This window comes from Zootoca vivipara, chromosome 1, assembly GCF_963506605.1.
Source record: "Zootoca vivipara chromosome 1, rZooViv1.1, whole genome shotgun sequence".
Lineage (NCBI taxonomy): Eukaryota > Metazoa > Chordata > Lepidosauria > Squamata > Lacertidae > Zootoca > Zootoca vivipara.
In genome coordinates, this window is record NC_083276.1 from 91,455,216 (window position 1) to 91,475,635 (window position 20,420).

The 20,420-nt window shown below is 42.0% G+C and overlaps 1 protein-coding gene across 3 annotated transcripts in view; it reads left to right on the plus strand.

Moving 5' to 3' along the window:
- PDIA5 (protein disulfide isomerase family A member 5) overlaps positions 1 to 18,951 on the plus strand; it is a 169,522-nt gene extending 150,571 nt beyond the window's left edge. For 2 of the 3 annotated variants that reach the window (XM_035129030.2, XM_035129052.2), the window contains 2 exons: positions 13,779 to 13,913; positions 17,332 to 18,951. In XM_035129030.2, the coding sequence (XP_034984921.2) occupies positions 13,779 to 13,913; positions 17,332 to 17,412 (216 nt within the window). In that variant the 3' untranslated portion in view covers positions 17,413 to 18,951. The other variant, XM_060276208.1, reaches the window with a different exon arrangement.
- The last annotated feature ends 1,469 nt before the right edge of the window (positions 18,952 to 20,420 follow it).

The following is a 20,420-nucleotide window of genomic DNA, read 5'->3' on the forward strand; positions in this document are numbered from 1 at the left end:
ATTGTCAGGGAACAGAAGATTTGCAATACGCCCCATGCAGAACCCAACCTTTAAGGCATTTGGCAACAACATCCTTTTCTGTGTAAGCAGAGATTTGTCATCTTTAGTTGACTACTTTCTAAGCTATTCTTTGCCCGACTGAAATGTTATCCTTTTTAAAGGAACACTTAGGAAAGGGGGAGAAATTAAAAACCTGCCCTTTTTCATTCCTTTCCAAAATCAATGTTCAGTTAGTTATTCACTTCCATTTTCATAACAAAAGTCAATATTTGCTCCTGCAGAGATTTATTTCCTTGAATCAATAAGCTGATGTGTGGTGGTACATATTTTAATGGGAGAAAGGCCAAGTGCTCCTGCAGGAGACTTCTATTATTACAGCCTCCTGTGGTAGCTAGAAAGGCAGTCTGTGAAAAGAGCGGGGAAAGGCTGGATGGGGGTGGGGGTGTAAACCAGAGGCACTTCCAGGTTTGAGCCAGGGGTCCTCTGCTAGAGGGCCCACACTGCTCTGGTCATTTCTCCACCACCGTTGCCCTGGCCCACTGCTTTCCCCTACCTCCACTGCTATGATGGTGTCCCCCTTGCCACTGCCCCACATTTTTAACCTTTTGGTCAGCAGGGCCATTCATATTTCCTCTCTCCTGTCTCCACTGCTGCTGCTACTCTGCTTGTGCTGTCTTAAAAAACCTTTTTGACCAACCAAGTTGCTAGTGCTGTGTATCACTTTACTGGCTGAACTTCCAGCAACCTGCCATTTGCAGCTGGAAGTTGATGAGCTACTGGAACCTGGTTTGCACAGTGATTATATATATTATATAATATCTCTGTTTTAAAACGCTGAAGATGAGTACTCCTTAGGGTTGACAAGCCGTTGTAATAACACACTGACCCATTTCTGAGATCACACATGACCTCATTAGACTCCTGGCTACTGCCCAATTCTGACTTCATGGCAGAGGCCACCACCCATGGATATGTGCCATGTGCAATTTACCTCTTTCAAAAAAAAAAAATACTCCAGGTGTTCTGTTGAACAATTCTGAAAAGGAAAAGGAAATAGCACTGCACAGGTCTGCTGAAGTTAAAACAACAACAACAACCCTAAAGGTAGTCTATATTTATTTGTAATTTCTAACACACCCAAAATCAGTTTTAAATTTTGTATTTACATTTTTCTATCATTTTGTTCCACACTCCTCCACACTTTTACTTTAACACACCTTCATAAGACAATGGGTTTATACATAGTTAGCTGTGGGATGGTCAAACTATAAAACTGAATGCTAAAATCTGGAGGGGAATCTGACAGACAAGGTTTTCATAAGGATTCCTTAAAAGGGGAGGGAATAATTGCAGAGGGCTGACGGATATGACCGCTTTAACTTGCCTTATTGTGATGTATCAAGCAAGTGATGACCATAGTGTTGTAGTAAGGCCAGAACTGAATAGTTTTGGCAACTATGAGGCCTCGCTCCCATTTCCCCTCATTGGTGGTTGTTTTCAGGGTTAAGGAAAGATGAATTATGACCATGTCACATCATACAATTACTACAGCCCTATTCAGGGATCCAGTCTTGTGTGTAAAACAAAACATGAGAATAAGGGTTGATATGTTGCCAAGACTAACCCACTCTCTCAATAGTTTTGAGCCCTCCAGAAGTGTGAAGACAAAGGTTTGACATGAAGAGAAATATCTACTTGAGGCTCCCCACACTATTTTGAACCCTGAACAGTCAGGATTCTTAATCTTGTGGCCAAGGTCCTTGAGTACAAGAGGCTCCCTCCCTCAGGCCCTTGCCCTCACACTTGCGTAGAGTTGACATACCAGAGAGGGTGGGGCTTGGCAGAATGCCTAATTTCGCTTCACGTGCTTGCTTGCAAGTGAGGGGATTCAGCACCCAAATCAGGTTTAAAGTGGGAGTATAAAGCGGCTGCTTTTGACAGAAGACACAAATGTAATAAAATAGCTAGTTCTGGCCTCAGCCTCAAACGTATACTGCCACTTGGAATACAGATTGAGTGTCTTAACCACCAGTTATATCAGCTGTCAGTGATACAAGAGATCATGTAGATACAAGTGCATTTAAATAATATGAAGCACTCAGATACTATAACAACATGGGCCAAAGATGTCTCACAGTTGCATCTATAAATCACTCTAGAACAGAAAGCTGTGTTTTACTGCTCTCCTGGAATATGTTTCGCTTGAAGAAGTCATGATATGAATAGTGCTGAAAATGGTTCTCCAACTTATTCTTGCAAATCCCACAGAGGCAGGGACTTACTAGCTGCAATTTTCAGATAAGGCACTGTGGAACTGACAGTTTAATGTTCACATTTCAAGAAACTCAACATCTCCTTTTGAATCTAACAACGTGAATGACGATGGGCTTTTCTTTTTTAAAAAAAGCTACAATAAACCATCTATTTTGAACACAAAAGAAGTGGGTAATCTTTTTGATATTTTTTAAAAATAAAACAGCATAGCTGGTTTGCTTTCACTCTTACCACAGCAGCTACTGTTCAAATTGCTGTATTTTTCGCTCCATAAGACACACTTTTTTCCTCCTAAAAAGTCAGGGGAAATGTCTGTGCGTCTGTGGAGTGAATGTGTGGTCCCTGGAGCCAAATCGCCCTAGTGTGGCGTGCGCCGTTGCCCCACCCTCCTGGGTTGCCGGAGGCCTCCCCTTTCCCCTGAAGCCCCGGGAAGGTTTGGGAGCAGCGGGAAGGCTGTGTGACGTTGCCTCACACTCCCGGGCTGCTCTCTTTGAGAGAGGCTTTGCCGACGGCCTCTCCTTTCCCCTGAAGCCCCGGGAAGGTTTGGGAGGGGCAGGCAGGCTGTGTGACGTTGCCTCACACTCCCAGGCTGCTCTCTTTGAGAGAGGCTTTGCCGACGGCCTCCCCTTTCCCCTGATGGCTCCAGGGATGTTGGCCGGAAGATGGTGAGAAGAGGCAGCTGCCGAGAGAGGGGAGGAAGAGGACGGAGAGGAGGGGGACTGAGAAGCGGGGCGAAGGGAGAGGAGGTAGGTTGTCGTGAGTGGAGAGTCATGGTAGAAAGCAAAGGAGAGGCAGCAATGGGGAGAAATTTGCAGGCATCGCCTGAGGAGTTTGGGCAAAAGGGACGGAGAGGAGGAGACTGGAAAGGGGGCCTGTGGTGCTTGAGGAGGGGGAGAAAAAAGTGGGGGGAAGGAGAGCCACCGCGGGAGGAGAGCGATCCCTGCAGAGGCTTAGGATGGAAGCTGTGCCCCGTCAACCATATGGGTGGCGGGTGCGCAGCTTCCCTCCCAAGCCTCTGCAGGGATCGCTGTCCTCCCGAGGAGGCTGTGATTCAGAATTTTTTCTTCTTGTTTTCCTCCTCTAAAAACTAGGTGTGACTTATGGTCAGGTGCGTGTTATGGGGCAAAAAATACGGTATATCAGCCATTGGTTCTAATCCAAGGCCCCGGTATATACAATGTTCTCACACACACACACACACACACACACACACACACGTAGGGAGGGGATTCCCCAGTCTCTTCACTGCCATTATACATGTATAGTGTCTTCAGTGTTAGAAATGAATGGAGAAGCCCTTAGAGCACCTTCTGCGGATAAAAGTAGTAGTCTTAAATTTTCAGTGCTCTTCAGTTGGTTTATTTCCGCTTAAGAGTTCCACAAAAAAGAAAAAGTCTACTTGTCACTTCTCCCGCAACAGCTTTATTCATACAAGGTGCCCATCCCTGATTTTCACCAATTCCCCCATCCCACTGATGCTCCTATATCACAACTCATGTCTTTCCTGAGTGCTTCATATTATTTAAATTAAAACTGGTAATTGTAGAAGGCACAAAAAGTATACATTTCCTACACAAGGGGACTTTTCGGCGGGGGCTGAGCAGAAGCTGCATAAATCCCCATTTGTTGTGCAAAGTTTTAAGAGTCTGGATTCATACTGGACATGAGGCAATGATTTGACTTGCTCTCTCAGACATTGCATACCCCAAATATAGGCTTGGTGAATAAGGTAGGATTGCCATATTTCAAAGAGTAAAAACCAGGACACCCCAAGCTTCTTTTTAGGAAAATCCGAAAGTTGTTGGGCTCCCCCCCCTTCCAAATTCCCCCCTGGACATCACTTCCGCCTTTGAAATCCCAGTATTGTTCTGGTAATCCCAGACATATGGCAGCCCTAGTTTTACAAATAAAGCACTGCTAGGAGTTGTTTCTTTTCATTTTCCAATGTATAATCAATCATTTTCCCCCCTTAAAAAAGTCTTTTCAAAAAAAAAATTGCCAAATTTGTTTACTGCTCACTTGATCATTTATTCTTCCATCAAGGCCATAGAAACTATGAGGGAAATTTATTTCTGTTTCACCCCTGAATTGGTAACTCAAGAGAAACCTATATCTGTGGAAATATTGCTGACATCTGACTGCCTTGTAGGCAAACAAATGTGTATATATTTGCAGCCAGTTCCCTCTTTCCATTGACCTTCTGGGATACAGATTGTGAAAAATATTTATTCATTTTCTATTTAACATATATTCAGTGGGGGCGTAGGGAGCAGTGGAAACAAAAGCTGCTAATATAGTATGTAAATCAAACGATTTTAATCCACTTAATATGGTGACAGTTTGCTGTTGTTGATTAACACCTCCCAATTATCAAGGGAATAGCAAAGCAGTTGGAGTAAGATTAGCAAAGTCCCTATACAAATAAATGGTTTGAAGTTTTCAAGCCACTTGAACATCATCACAACCAGACTATGCACTCTTACAATACAAGATCTCAAAGTGGCAAAGTTCACAGGTCTTGGAGGTGTATATTTCCTTCTCTTTTGCATCTCACCCTTGATTTTTATAAAAAGTTAGCAGAACATTTCTTCCCAAGGATGTTGCTGGAGAGGGAGTTATTATTTTTCCTATGGTAAACTACTACTACTACTACTACTAATAATAATAATAATAATAATAATACATTTTAAAAAAACTTCTGATTTAGATGATACCCTTATTGAAATCTGAGTATGTTTCAAATTTATGTTCTTTTTCAGGGGAGTTGTAAAATTATAACAATAAAAACCTGTTAAACAGCCAGAAAATCATCCGCTGATAAAACTTCTAACCACCACTGTGATAAAGCTAGGAACTTGAGCATCAAGAAAAAATAGACATATAAAAATACAGTATGTGGCATTAATGCAAGTTATCAAAAGTTCTAATAAAAAGTAATTATTAATAATTGTTTACAACTATATGTCCATTGCCAAAAAAAACCCCTAAACACACAAAAACGTTTAAAATGTGAAATTTGTTTCCAGTTGCATGCCATTTTCCTCCCCCCACCCATTCAATTTAGCTAGTCATTGTCCAAAACACCTTTTTCTATAAAGAACAAAGTGTTCTAACCAATAGGGGGAAAAAGGTTATTTGAGCCAGGGCACGTCAGAAAATATTCCTAGCCACTGCTGCTTCCTGATTAACCAGGGGGTAAATTCAGAAGCATCTGTATGGTAAATTCATTTATTAATGAGTACTTTATTCATCACTATATACCAGGCATCCCCAAACTTCGGCCCTCCAGATGTTTTGGACTACAATTCCCATCATCCCTGACCACTGGTCCTGTTAGCTAGGGATCATGGGAGTTGTAGGCGAAAACATCTGGAGAGCCGCAGTTTGGGGATGCCTTAGACCACTTCCTCTCCTTTTGTACCGTTGTGCAATTAACCAAGAACAGCTTTCTGACGGTATCATTCATGTGCTCAGTTTGAAGAGCAAGATGGAAAACTCTTTCCCTAGAGGAAACAAAATAAAACAATTACTTCCAGTAGCACCTTAGAGACCAACTAAGAGACCTCTTTCCCTAGAGGTCTGTGAAATTCCAGGGCTGAATGCTTTCCAGAAGAAATGTAAAAAATTCTTTTCAGGTTGGCATTCAACAACTAGGGTTGAACAGGCATCTGATAAAATGTAATTGGGTATTTTGTCAATATACACCTCTTTTTCTTTTTAGCTGCTGATACCTGCTCAAGGACCTTGAGAAGGGATAGGGTAGAAAATGAACTAAATAAATAATATTTAGATCACCTTGCCCCATATAGGTCTACTCGATCAGCAGAACTGGCACGGTTACAGGTGCTGCATAATATTCATTCCACATTTGGAATAAATCAGTATTTTAGTGTGGAATACCCTGCCTATTGACATCAGACAGGCACCTTCGTTGTATTTTTTCCCAGTGCTTGCTAAAAACATTACCCAGATATGTAGAATGTTTGCATGTGTTTTAATCCGTGTTTAGCTTATCACTAATTTTAATTTTATTTGAATTTTTAAATAGTTGTTTCTACTGATAATTGCATTCTTTTTGTAAACCACCTTGTGTGTTTTTAGGGTGGTTTTTTTTTTTACAATCAAGCAGTATATAAATTTAGGCAGTATATAGCTTACAAACTTTTCTCAAATTAAAAGAGAGAGAGAATCTTAAGCATTAAATTGTATCAAAAAGAAGCAAATAACTATTTTGAGGAAATAATGCAATGGCTCAAAAACACTAGGAGTCTCTCTTTTAATGAAAAGCTCACTTCTGGGTTTTAATATTTGTGCAATAAATCTTGGCTGCACTACTTGTAACTTTTGACGGGTATTTTTGCTTACTCACACGTCTGTGTTACCTGTGAGATGGCCAAGGGTGGATTCATGTGACAGTAAAGTCTGCAGTGGCTACTTAAAAATTGCTGGCTGATGGCTCTAATTGCATGATGAAATGCAATTATTTGTCACATCTGGTCACATGAAACCCAGCATCACTGCTTCCGTGCTGTGGGAGCTTAGCAAAAGTGGGTTGACTTTTCCATGTGGAAAGTTGCTAAATGGGTGTTAAATGATGTTTGGATCCACCATGAAGTGCTGTGTGAAATAGAAATAGATTAAAATTGAGTTGTTGTTTTCAGTGATGCAGCCTAGAATTCCAAGGCCAGCTTCAGTGCATGTGAAGTACAAACCTAGATTGGCTTTTTAAAAACGGGACCTAATGATGTGAATTACAGTCAGTGCTTTCTTTCTTTCTTTCTTTCTTTCTTTCTTTCTTTCTTTCTTTCTTTCTTTCTTTTTTTTATAAGAAAAATGGTGCTGGAACTCACCATAAAATTGTTATAATAAGTGCCACTTATTTGTGGAGGTGGTGTGTGTGTGAAGGTGCTGGTACTGTGTACCCTTGAGTACCCCCAGAAAAAGAGGGCTGATTACAGTAATCTTAAACATTATAAAAGGATTTCTTGGTCCCAATGATAAAAAAAAACACCTATGGGTGTGTACTTTGCTCAAATCAACAAAAGGCTGAACAGGATCTAACTATACACCAACTGGATATCTTTAGAGCCACAGTGTTAATTAGATAAGTAGCAGCCTTCCCTATAGTGGCTTTTTTTTAAAAAGAGAGAGACAGAGAAAGAGAAAGGCAGCTATTTAAGAATGATGCTAATTGCTGGTTACTTCTGATCTCTTGGACACATGCTTATATAAGTCAGTTTAAGTGAGCTTATCTTTATTGTGTAAATAATATTACTTAAGTCTGGGGACATGCCATGCGCTAGCATTCATCTTAATGTTAACACCCATAATGATAGTTGGTGGCTTGTACACTTCTGTTGCTGGGATTATTTGGACTGCTACTGTCGGTAAGTGGAGATGGGCAAAGCCATTTTGTGGCTCAAAAACAAGCCATTTCCATGCGAAATATATTTAAAAATGTATTAGCTGACTTCCCTGCCATGCCAAATTTTAATCCATTACTGCTCCCACCCTCTGATGTCCAAAAAGAGGACTTTCCTGGACACAGGAAATATTCACAACCAAGTACTGAGGGGCCTTGCAAGCCTCCATAATTTCTTCCTATTGGTGGCTACCATTTGTGCAGACAGTAGTCAAAGCCTTTGACAGCCAGGAAACCATGCATGTCTTCACAGATTCTGGCTGTCAAAGACTATGATTGTACTACCATGAGAGGTCACTGCTGGCTGCATGAATCTTTTGACAGGCAGACATGAACAATCTAGGACAGTCCTTGCCAGGCTAGCAAAGGTTTTGCTAAAAAGGTTTTCACAGCCTCCATAGTTCAGATGATTCACATGAATGGCTAAGGAAGCGCCTTGACCTCAGGCTTCAAGAAATCTTGAGCATGCAGCACCTTCCAGGACTTCACCAGCAATTCTACTTCTTAATAGTAGTAGAACATACAGTAGCTATTTAACCAACTGGCAGTGTTATTAGTGCACTTTCTCTTGCTTGATTTGTTAGGTTTCTGGCCAGGGGGCGTTGCCTCCTGTTTCTCTGCTTGAGGCAAAACCAGAGGTGCCACCACCTATCTTCTCCTGCTGCTGCCAGCGCTTCACCAGATCTCATTTTATTTTTCCTTCTAATATGAATCTTCCCTTCATAGAGAAAGGTGTAGGATAAGAGCGCACAACATCTTTCCTCTTGATGTTGTTGGACATGCTAACTGAGACTGATGGGAGCTGGAATCTAACAACACCTGGAGGACATTATACTACCTAGCCCTACTATGGGAAATAATAACAAGTATGGACTCAGCCTAAATAATGCTGCTAGTTATTTATAAGCTGGTTATTGAGAGACTTTAAGGCAGGCATCCCCAAACTGCGCCCTCCCCAGATGCCCCCCCAGATGTTTCGGCCCACAACTCCCATGATCCCTAGCTAAGAGGACCAGTGGTCAGGGATGATGGGAATTGTAGTCCAAAACATCTGGAGGGCCAAAGTTTGGGGATGCCTGCTTTAAGGGGTTATAATGCAGCTGGGAAAATTAAGAGATGGGCTGAGGAAGGGTTTACAGAGAGTGTATAAAGAGACTGACTGACGCTTCTCTGAGCTTTTGCATTCTCTCTCTCTCTCTCTCTCTCTCTCTCTCTCTCTCTCTCTCTCTCTCTCTCTCTCTCATTCATTTTGGCTCAGGGACTGCACCGCTTCATTATCCACAGAGAAGGAGCATTTGTCAGTTAAACATTTGCAAAGAGTTCCAAAGGGCCAGTCAGCTGTGTTGGGACAATCCCATTGAGAACATACACTTTGAGTGGAAATGACAATCCTAAGTGGAAATAACTTTAACTGTCACATGCCAGCTGGGTACGCCTAAAGGATGTGAACTGGGTTTGCTGCTGCCAGCCAAGATACTGGCCAGCTTGCCTAACCCAGCAGATGAGTTTGCATTGACAAGTAAGCAGCACTTGCTCGCTGCCCGGCAGTAGATGGCTCTAAAATGAAAGAAGAGTCAAAGAAGAGCTTGTGGAGAGGCAGCAACAATTCAAACAAGGGAGTAATTAGGGGGAGCACAGAGTGAACAAATGGAATAGAAATGGAATGACTTGTCCAGAGCTGTTAATAACTAGTAAGAATGCCGCTGCAGGTGCATGTGTAACATTTACTGCATGTCACCAGAAAGTTAGAGGTCATAATGGAATATTAAATGACATTTAATTATGGGACTGCGGCTCAATAACAGCCCGGAAGGCAAGAGGGGGGAATTATGAGCAGATAGTTTAAAAGAAGCTGTGTAATGGAATCTTAAATTTTAAAACTGCATTAAATTTCCCTTCAATAGATTCTAGCCAGCAGTCACAATAAAATTAAAGTAGAAGGCTCCCATATCTGTATTTAAACGGGATTAAAACTGAACAAATGACTTTTCTACAGGAATGAGCCTGGCAGATGTAGTGAAGCAAATGTGTATTAATAGCAGTATAGTCTTAGAAAGTGCTGTTGCGGTAGTGTTGACCTATCAGTGTCCGCTAAAGGCAGAAGGATCGAGTCCTGGAGGGAAAGCAGAGCATTGCAGGATAATTCTTACCGTAGGAATTAACACCTGCCAGGCCTTTTCCTGAGACATAATGTAGCAGCTATAATGAAGTCTGTTGAGGCAGCATATGATAATACTTTGCATCACCTTTCAAATGTATATTTCAAATATATCTTTTTTTATTTAAAAAAATGTGTTTAAAGGAGCTTAATGTAATCTCAGTAATCCTTTGGTGGCCTTGGAAGATAGGCCAGTTTTATGCCCCCGTTTTAGAAGGTAAGCTGACCTGACAGAATAGTGGCTTGTCTAAGGGTATGCAGTAAATTTGTGGCTCAGGTAGGATTTGATCACATTCGTAGCCACTGTCTCATACTCACATGCTAGAACCTAGTCATGTAGCTGTGCATTTAATACCTTTGTGTTAGGACTTTGCCTTGGGTTCTGAGTAATCTACATCCAGCCCATCGTAAAACCAGCCTCTAGGAACTGAACCCATGCTCCTGAACCAGGTGCATTCTTTCTGTATGTTGCTTCAGTGTTGAGGTTTCCCCATCATATCCCTGTCACTTGGATTCTGACTATTCCGCTGATGGTTTAGGAATAGTGAGGGTTATGGGTTGGACTTGGACTGGGGAGACCTGGAGTTCAATCTCCACTCATCCACAAAGCTCTTTGGGTTGCATATCACTGGGTCGAATCCATCTGTTGCTCATGTGCTCACAGAAGAGCTCTTGATTGAGCAGAGATGTGTCCACCAGCAAAAGAGGAGAGCAGGCAATTCCCCACCTCACCCCTGCTACCTGCAGGCAAAAGTGCTCTCTGAAAATCTGTTCCAGGTTGTTGGGGGACGCTCCATAACAGGGTAGAAAGTGGTATGGAAGTCTACATGAGGACAGTGGAATCAGCAGAAATCCCATCACCCTTTTCATTAGCTGATGCCTTGATCCAAAGCCCTTCCTTTGTGCAAGGGCACTAGTTGGATTTCACCACCTCCCAGCCTAACATTAAAGGATGAAATGAGAACATCTCATTCATGCCAGCTTGAACTCAGCTAAGGGCAAGGTGGAGAAAAATGTAGCAACTAAATAAGGCACGATGACGAAGCTACAGGAATAGCTTGGCCTCAGTAATCCATGCTCTGATAACCTTTCATTTTTATTCCTGCCATACATACTATGCAGGGCTGCCCTTGAAGATTACTTGGAAATTGCAGCTGGTGCAAAATGTGGTGGTTCATCTCTTGAGCAGAGTTTCCAGTCAGAATAATCTTTCTCCAGTTCTTAAATATTTGCAGTTGTTTCCAATCCATTTCCTTTTTTAAAATTTTTATTTTATTTTACAGAATTAATTACAAAAACAAACAAACAATACCCAACACAAGAATACAAAATAATACGAAACAAACAAACAAAAATACCAATCTAATATAGATTCGATTTTTATCATTGTTATGTGGACTTCCCCGTGTCCCCCCTATCTGATTTCCATTTCCAATCCTCTTTAGCAATTTATTCTATCATATTTATATACATTTTATTATCTCTTAACCCTATTTATGAATTATTCACTTCCTGCCTCTCCCCCTCCCCCCGGGACCTCCCCCTGCCACCAGAAGACCCCAGAGTGAGGAAAAGAGAAGGGCAGTCCTTTATATCTAGCCTCTCCCCCCTCCCCTCCATCCTAAAGTCCCCCCTGCCACCAGAGACTCCAGGGTGAATGAGACAAACAGGGGCCACAGTCTTTTCTACTAATCCAACAATTCATATTTACTCTAATTCAATTTATACCTTATGTTCTATATCAATTTCTAACACACAAAATATTTTCTCCGCCAGCCTATAACTCTTCCAAATATCTCCATATTTTCCAAAATTTAATTTTAATTACACAATAAAGTTTATTTTTAACTAATCATAATTTTTTCCACCCCCTCCACAGCTGCAGATTCAATTTCATCCTTTACCAAAAACACCCATAAAATCTTAACCTATCCAGTCCAAGTTCTGACCAAAATTATCAATCCATCCAAAAATACAATTCAATTTTTTCACCCCACTCCCCTTCTCCAATGGTTCAATGCCCCCTCATCAAATTTCTCTCCCTGCCACCTCCCAAACCACCCTCTACTTTTGCCCTCAATATTGTCCTTTGCCATTTTCAGGTCTTCTTCACTTCTCAGCCAAAATTCATCTTCTCTCCTCTGTATGAAAACGCAGTCCTTCAGTATTTCTTTAATCATTGTGTCCTCCTCTCCAAAAACCATGTCTTTCTCCTTCTCATCATTTCCCCTCTCCTCTTCGATATCCTCTTCTTCTTCATTCTTTTCCTCTAAATCCATGATGCATTCCCTGAATTTCTGCGTTTCATAAATATACGCCTTCATTTCCTGTCTGTTTTGCACCATTAAGTTCAACATAGTCTGGTAAAAAAATCCTCTGTTATGTCTCCCATCTCTCTGGTTTGAAGGTCGTGACAGGCAAAAAACAGGAAATGGGGGGGGGGAGGCTTCTCTCCAACTCAAAATCGAAAGTTTTTTCGCAGCTGGATAGGGAGCTGAAGTTGAAAATATCCTCTCATTATAACGTCACAATGCTTTTCTGCAGCATTGGACTGGGGTGTTACTTTGAAGTCAAATTCAGCAATTTTGCAGTAAAATCCACTTGCATTTCTCCCCCCCCCCCTCCAAAGATCTTTGGAAGTTCTTGCTTGATATATATTTTCCTGGCTTCGGTGCACGTCCTTGCTTCCCAAGTCTCTCAGTGGGTAGGGACCGGCTTCCATTTTTAAATCCCTCCCGTGGCCAAATTCTTTTTTCCAATTAAACAAATATCAATAGTACTCACGGTACAGTTCTTTTTATAGAATTTTCCTTAGAAGAATTGAACGCTGGTGCCAAGCAATCCTACAGCTTCGCGCCATCAAAGGTAACAATCTTAGTCCGTTGCACCTGCTGCTTCCACTCCCTCGCTCTCGGGGGCTCAAAACAGAGCCTTGCCGGGGAGGGAGGAGCTTGCCTTCGACACCCGCCGGACAACTATGCCCCCAAAACGCTCGATTTGGGGTTCTTCTGGGGGTCCGCTGCACTGGAGCAGCTCCCCCCGCCTTTGACGCACTAAGGTCCGCTCCGCTGAACGGACCTTTGACTGCAATGGCGTCACACTCAACCGGAAGTCCCAATCCATTTCCACTCTGAATTCAAAGTTTTACAAATGGCATAAAAAGCCCTGGATTACTTGGGTTCTAACATGAGGGAACTCCTCTTCCTCTATGTGGCAGTCCAGGAAGTTCAGATCCTCTATGGAGGCTCTCCTTAATGTCCTAACCTTGGGAATTACATGTAGGCAATCCTTTCCCCTGGCTGCATCCCTGCTCTGGAATGCCTTCCCATCCACTGTTTAACCTGTCTGTCTGTTTGGAGCTTTGGCCTGCTTAATGTGAAACTGTTGACGTCCTGTTTTTATTGTGCTTTGCTGTGACTTTAAATGAGATTACTTTGTCTTATTGAATATCATTGTTACCTGCCAGAGAATGTTTGGATGTAGAGCAGGAGATCAATTAAACTAAGTACATAGATAGATATCTAGTTGTTCTATGAGATGCAGTGACATTGCTCTTTGTGTGCTTAAAGAATTGCTGTAGTTTAAGGGACAGGATCCTTTCAGAACAAACCTTGGTCACAGCAGCAAAGTTCATGTCCAGGAGCCGACACGTTTGTGTGATTTCGCTCAACCAAATAGTGGCTTAGTATAACCCCTTTGTGTGCAAGTGGAAGGATTTTCCACTAATGCACAAGGGGGTAAGGTGCTGGATCTGCCCTGAGCACCTATGCTCAGGAATTGGCAAAACCGGAACTCAGCCTTTGGAAATATCTCCCATATCTTAGTTCATGTGAAACTGCGTATGTTTCATTTTTAAAGCATCTGAGCGCCATAGAATGGGGCTGTACTTAGTGACCGCTGATCTGTTTTTCCTTCCTATGCTAGATTGCCTATGCTGCGGTGGACTGTGCCAAAGAACAGAACCACGACCTGTGTAAGCAGGAAGGTGTGGATGGTTACCCAACCTTTAACTACTACAACTATGGAAAATTTATAGAAAAATATAATGGAGACAGAGGGGTAAGTACATGGTGCCGTTCTAAAAGATGTACTGGTGTGAGGGGGGAGGGAGTATCTTTTTAAAGTGGTTTCATCAGCAAACAGTAAAAGCACCAGCAGCAACAACAGGGACACAATGCAGAGCCAGCTAATTTGCCAATGAGTTTAATGCTTCCATTATGAATTTAGCATCTGGAATTAACTCAGCCAGTAGAAAATTTTGGAGGCTTTTATTTTGAGTCTTATATTTATTAAAAATTTAGCACTAATGAAAATGCAAAAATTGAACGTCTGCCAATTCCACATCAACTCCTAGCCAATGTAGTGCAGAAGCTGTTCCAACGGGCTCTCCATATTCATTAGGAATCTGAGCCTTCGGTTGCCCTGTACACATTTGAAAATTCACTACACACAGCCAAATGATAATAGATTGTTTGTTGGTTTTGTTTTGTGACCAAAGCCCACATTTTCTGGGCAGTTTGCACTGGGCAAGCTTATGACCTTGATGTCTCCTTACATTTTAGGTTTTGCAGAGATAGATTATTAACTGTTCACTTGTATCTTGAAATGGAGGAGACAAAAGTTTACCAGCTACTCGAGAATGCTCAGTTTAACGGTCCATACATAGCTAGGTTGTTAATAGTTGCCTGGAAAAGATGGGGACCTAATGTGAAAGATTGTTTTGGATATTAATATGGCCAGTAAACGTTGAAAAACATTTGGCTGCAATATTATTGCTGCTGGTACAAAAAAAATCTGTAGATATATAGAAAGAGAGGGTTTGTGGTAGGATCCTGTGCGTCTTCATTGAGCCTTTTTACAGGTTGTTCATGTGGGAATTCTTTCAGGATAACACCTCCACAATTTGATACTTAATGAACTAAGCCGTACTGTAAACATTGTCATGGATCAAGTGTTGTGCTTTGCAGAATGAAGCTTTATCCGCCTAAATATAAATAACAGGGAATTGAGTTTAAGCCACAACATCTCTTTGGCTTTATAAATGCGCTTACAAAAGTAAAGGGATTTATGAAAACCAACAGATCTTGTTTGTTTGGCTAAGGGAGGGAAAAACAAGTGTACACTTGCTCTTTCAAAACCACACTTTGGGGGTGGGGAATCTGGCTAGTTGTCCTAATGTTCAATTGTCCTTTTCGTTTCTTAACATCTGAGTTAGCACAGAGTGCCTCTCCATCTTCATTCTCTCAATTTTACTAGCAGAGGGCTGCTTCCCTCTACCCAGCTGGACCCTATGTGCTCAGAGGAGACTGTAACTGCCAAGTGCATACTGGGAAATTGGAGATTTTGTTAAATCCTTTCGTTAGTTTAAAAATATTTCCATTTGTGGCGATAAGCAACTTGCCCTCCCCCCAGCCTCTTTCCTCCTAGGCCAACATTTCAGCTTATGTTAGGTAGTGTTATCCCTGTTGAGAGTAACTGTAGCAGTGCATCTATGGTACAGCAGCCAATTGCTCATATGTTGCAAGGCTGTATTCATTACGTTGCAAATAAGGATACAATCTCTTACTAGCTCTCATTAAAAAAAGAAAATAGTCTGGGCTTTTCACATGCAGTGAAAGAGAACGTTCCCGGTGAAGTCTCAGTAGGACTCATGGCACTTACTTTGGCTCATCTGTCTTACGGGGCTCCAAAGAGGTATCTTGCTTTAGGCAGAGGGCATGCCCAGTAGAATATTTATCCATTCGGAATAGATTTAAGATTGATGTAGGAGGAAGGGGAAATCACTGAAAATTACATTCCTGGTTGTTTTGCTGATGGATTCCTTTTCTCAGTCACCACTAGATACCACCCCCAGTCTTTGAACCACAGACCCCATACCATACAGCAGTACTGATGATTCCTTCAGTTTTAAAAGTAATAATTGACCATGTGATGGTGGCTGCTGTTCAATAAATCCATGCACCTAAATTTGGATCCCAGGGTGCTTCTACACTGCCGTGAGCCTGGAAAAAGGCAGATAACAGACCAATGCAATGTTGCTGTGTTGAAAACAGGACCTGCTAAACACATCTTGAAGTGGAGCACTAAAAAAGAGTGGGGGAGCTTATTTTAATTGCAGTTATATATGCTTTTCAACAGTTACTTGGGTATTGGACATTTTGTTAGAAATGGAGAAAGAAACATCACACACAGCTTCACTGGGCTGGATAATGTGTTTCGGATAACACTTGTAATAGCAGGTACATTGCTAATCAAAAGCTAGTTCTTTGGGGTGTTTACTAGGATCTCAAATTTCGCAACTAGTGATGCGGAACATTCTGAATTAAAATTGACAGATGCAGCCGACAGAATAGCAGTGGTTCCATTCCCTCTGCATCATGTGCCCAAATAGATCAGATGAGTTGTCAGGTCTAATCTAAAGCCCTTGGAAATTAATGGAAAAGCTTACAGACTTCTGTGGTAGTTTGGCTCAAACTCTCACTGTTTTGGGAGCATGACCTCATTATTTTGATCACTTACAAAGAGACAATATGCTGCAGATTAAAAGCACAGTTCTTTGCTGCAGAATTCTCACAGACATGGCAAAATAGCAGCAGAACTCCCCTGCCCTGCAAATTCCATGTTCATTTTTAGTAATGACTTGTTTCAGAATGTGGTTACACTTTTCAAGTACTTTCACATGGGGAGCTTTCACAAGGCGGTTTAATCATCTGATGAGTTTAGCTGGAAGCTTTTCCTTATAGTGATTATTCTATCTCAAAAATGGCTCAGCAGCAGAGGAAGCTTTCAAGAGGGGACTGAGATAATGAAGGACATATGACCAGGTGTGGGCAGGGTGGGGACTGAACTGTGAGATTACCACTCTGAGGAAGGAAGATTATACTGTTTCTAGTGGTGGAGGCAGGACGCTTTTGAAAATAGTGAGCCAAGACCAGGAGTGGGTGTTAGCAGACTGGAATTGGGGGAAGTTGAGTGGCAAGAGTGAGCCAGGGGAGAGGAAGGCAGCAGCAGCAGCAGTGCGCACCATGCATCCTTCACATAGCTGTGACCACTTAGGATTCTGGAAGAGTGATGAAGCACTTAACTCCCACTCTGACCCCATCCATCCATTCAGAGCAACCATGATGCCGTAGAGCAGGCACCCCCAAACTGCGGCCCTCCAGATGTTTTGGCCTACAATTCCCATGATCCCTAGCTAATAGGACCAGTGGTCAGGGAAGATGGGAATTGTAGTCCAAAACATCTGGAGGGCCGAAGTTTGGGGATGCCTGCCGTAGAGTGTTGCTTTTACTTAAGAGAAGTGTTAAGTTTGTGACCAAATGGTCAATTGTCATATAAATACAAGGACCTGCCTTACCTGCTCCTTTTACCTCTGCCTGCACTACTGCATGTCCATTTGCCTGTAGAAGACGCGTTGGAGTCCTGTGTTCCAGTTTCAGTATGTAACCAATGCCTTTCTTTACCTCTCACATTCTAGGAGGCTGGATTCTCGACTTTCATGCGGACGCTCAGAGAACGAGACCATGAAAAGATAGGGAAGAGGAAAGATGAGTTGTAATTTCTGCCTCACACAATGATTTCCACTGCACTGTGAATGGCCTCAGGGCCACTGGTACAATGCCTGGGATTCCACATCTTTTTAAAAAGAGAGACTTTGGTTTTTTTTTTTACAAACAGCCATTTGCCATTTTGTACAATTTTGAAATAAAGTGAAATCATTTGATTTTTAAAAGGAAAAAATAAATGACATCGTTGTTGCCATATTCTGTTATGGAAAACAAAAAGAAGAGCATTTTCTCTCCATTTGATGCACCTATGCCCATTTGATACTCCTATGCAATCTTTTTTGTAATCTGTAGGTTTGATAGTGATTTCCCCTGACCAGGTGATTTCTGCATTTTTTTTAATTTTTGAAGAATATTATATGTGAAATGGCTTTTAAAAATTGGAGGGAGAGGATGAAAGGAAGGTGCAATGGATCCATCAGGAGCAAGTTCCATGGAAACAGACAGAGCTTTGTGGTCCCAGCGGACTCTGCCCAAAGCCTCTTCAGGTGCAGTTATCACCCTTGTGTGCACAACACTTATTTCAGGAACCAGGTGATTAAATGCACTTTCAGTCCTTATAGTCCACGTACTAAGCAGACATCAGCCTGCCCTGCTCACTCCCACTCTGCATGGCTAATGGGACATCTGCCAGAACGGGGCAGTGTGTGGAGTCTGAATGACAGATGTGCCACAATTATCACGCAAGCATCTTGTAAGTGGGGCCTTTTCCAGGAACAGTGTGTGTGCATTTCTAGTTGTGCTCAGCAGTGCCAAACTGGTAGGGCGACCAGTTGTGACTAGGACATGCTCTTGCGGTCTTGCTAGGTTACACTTCCTTCCTAGAGAGATTTGGGGTGGGGGGGGGGCAATTTTTAAGGTGCTCAGGGATAATAGGCAAATAATGAAGAAGCATTGATTGGCCATTTCAGATCTTAATTGACTGTAGTGGTGGTTTTTGTTTTGTTTTTGTTTTTTTAATCTGCCGTACTGTTTACATATCTTTATAGAATGTGTGGGTTATTTCAAACAAATGTCTCTGCATTCGGCACATATCAAGCACCGAATGTCTCTCAGTGTATGTGTTTGCTCTCACGTTGTCCAATGCTCCTGTAATCATAGGAGTGGTGTAGTGCAGGTATAAATAAGGTTCTACTTAATTTATGATCTGACCATAGGAATTGCGTATTTGCTAAGCATTCCATTTGACTGTTGACAGAGGCACTGATATTTTTGATATGAAGAAACATCATGCAACAATACTTGTTTACGTTCCAAAGGCTTGTCTATGTGAGTTAACTACAAAAGGAAAGTATAATTTTTTTAGAATTCTATAGAAGCAAGTTGTGCTTAAAAAAAATTGTTTAGCCCCTGTCAGTGATGTAAGAAAATAACAGCATTACTAGAGCTACATAGCTTTTAAAAGTCCGTAATTATGTGCAGATTCTGTGAGGTGAGGGTGATCTGGACATTGTGTCTCCATGGGATTTATTATATTTTTTTGTGATTTCCAATTTGATCAAAAAGAATAAAAGATTGAAAATATGCTCTAATTGCTGCCTTTATTCAACATTTCGTAGGCCAGATTGCCTGAAGCTGCTGTGCTGGTGACTAAAAACCATTTCTGCTAGCCATTCTCGCTAGCCACACGGGAAAGGTCAAGCATCTCCAGTCTCCGCTTCCATGTTTCCAAAGTTCCTGTGGGGAAAGAACAAAAGTCTGCTTGCCACTGTCTTGCCTAATTGTTAAGGCAAGTTACAAGTAACAAAAGAGTCTTTGTAAAGCTGTTTCTCTTGACTCCTCTGCTCCATCTGGTGGAAGATGCAGATAAATTCGGAAAATCTGTAATGAAATAAAACCCACAGCCTCTCTACTGGGGCTACTTCTTGCCAGTACATAGATCTGCAGAATTTTAAAGTTGGAAGGGAACACAAGGGTCATCTAGTCCAACCCACTGCAATGCAGGCTGAGCCCCACAACCCTGCCAACCGAGCTATCCTGCAGGAAATAACAAGCTGTAGAAGAGTACATATGGGCATGGGAAGTGATCATAGCCCATTGGTTAACGGAAATCTGGTGGTCTTCCTTACAACTTTGTAGAAACTTCTCGAGTGCAAGCAGAGGCACTGTAGGCCACCTGAAGAGGTTCTGTGAGATGGGTTCCACTTGAGGACCACCTACAGAAAGACCAGCGTTTTAAAGGAATGTTCCTTCCTTCATAATAGTCTCAGCTCCATCAAATTAGATTAAAAAATTCCTTACTTCACACCATCCATCTGGGGTGTCCCTTAGCATTGAAACATGGATCTAGCAACGCTAACAAACATACTGGAATACTTATATGAAGCATAGTGATACAGATATGACCCACATACACTGTGACTTTTGAATATAGTATGCGTAAAACAGGATGTATGAAGCCGAGAGTGGCACTGGAGTATTCTCAGTGGAGAAACATTCTCTACTCACTGTCTGCTTGATCTTCCTTCTCTTCACTCTTTTTCAGGCTCCGTGTTTTATCTGGTGTGGGTTCTCACTTTTTAACAAGCTACCAGTGGCCTGGTTTTCCTCTTATGTATTCATTTGAATGCTACTGAGCAGGGAGGTCTGCATTGATGACCTGCTGTAAAGCACAGTTGTCTACAGCTGGGAGGGGAAGTATGTTGGGGGGGGGGGTTCATCCTTCCCACCTGGACATTTAGCAAAGTTATGTGTTTAAGTGCCGCTGACATCAAGAACATCAGAGCCCTGCTGGACCAGGGCCCAAGCCCATGAGCCTTGTTCTTACAGTAGCCAACCAGATGTCTACATTGTAAGTCTGCAAGTAGGACCTCAGGGCAACAACATCATCCCTATGTGTGATTCCCAGCAAATAGGATTTGGAAGCATCCTACCACCCAACAGTGGAGCTGCAACATTCCCATCATGGTTCCTTGAATATATTCAATTAAACTCAATGGGAATAATGCTTAATTTTCGTTTGATTGTACTACTGTGTGTGTGTGTGTGTGTGTGTGTGTGT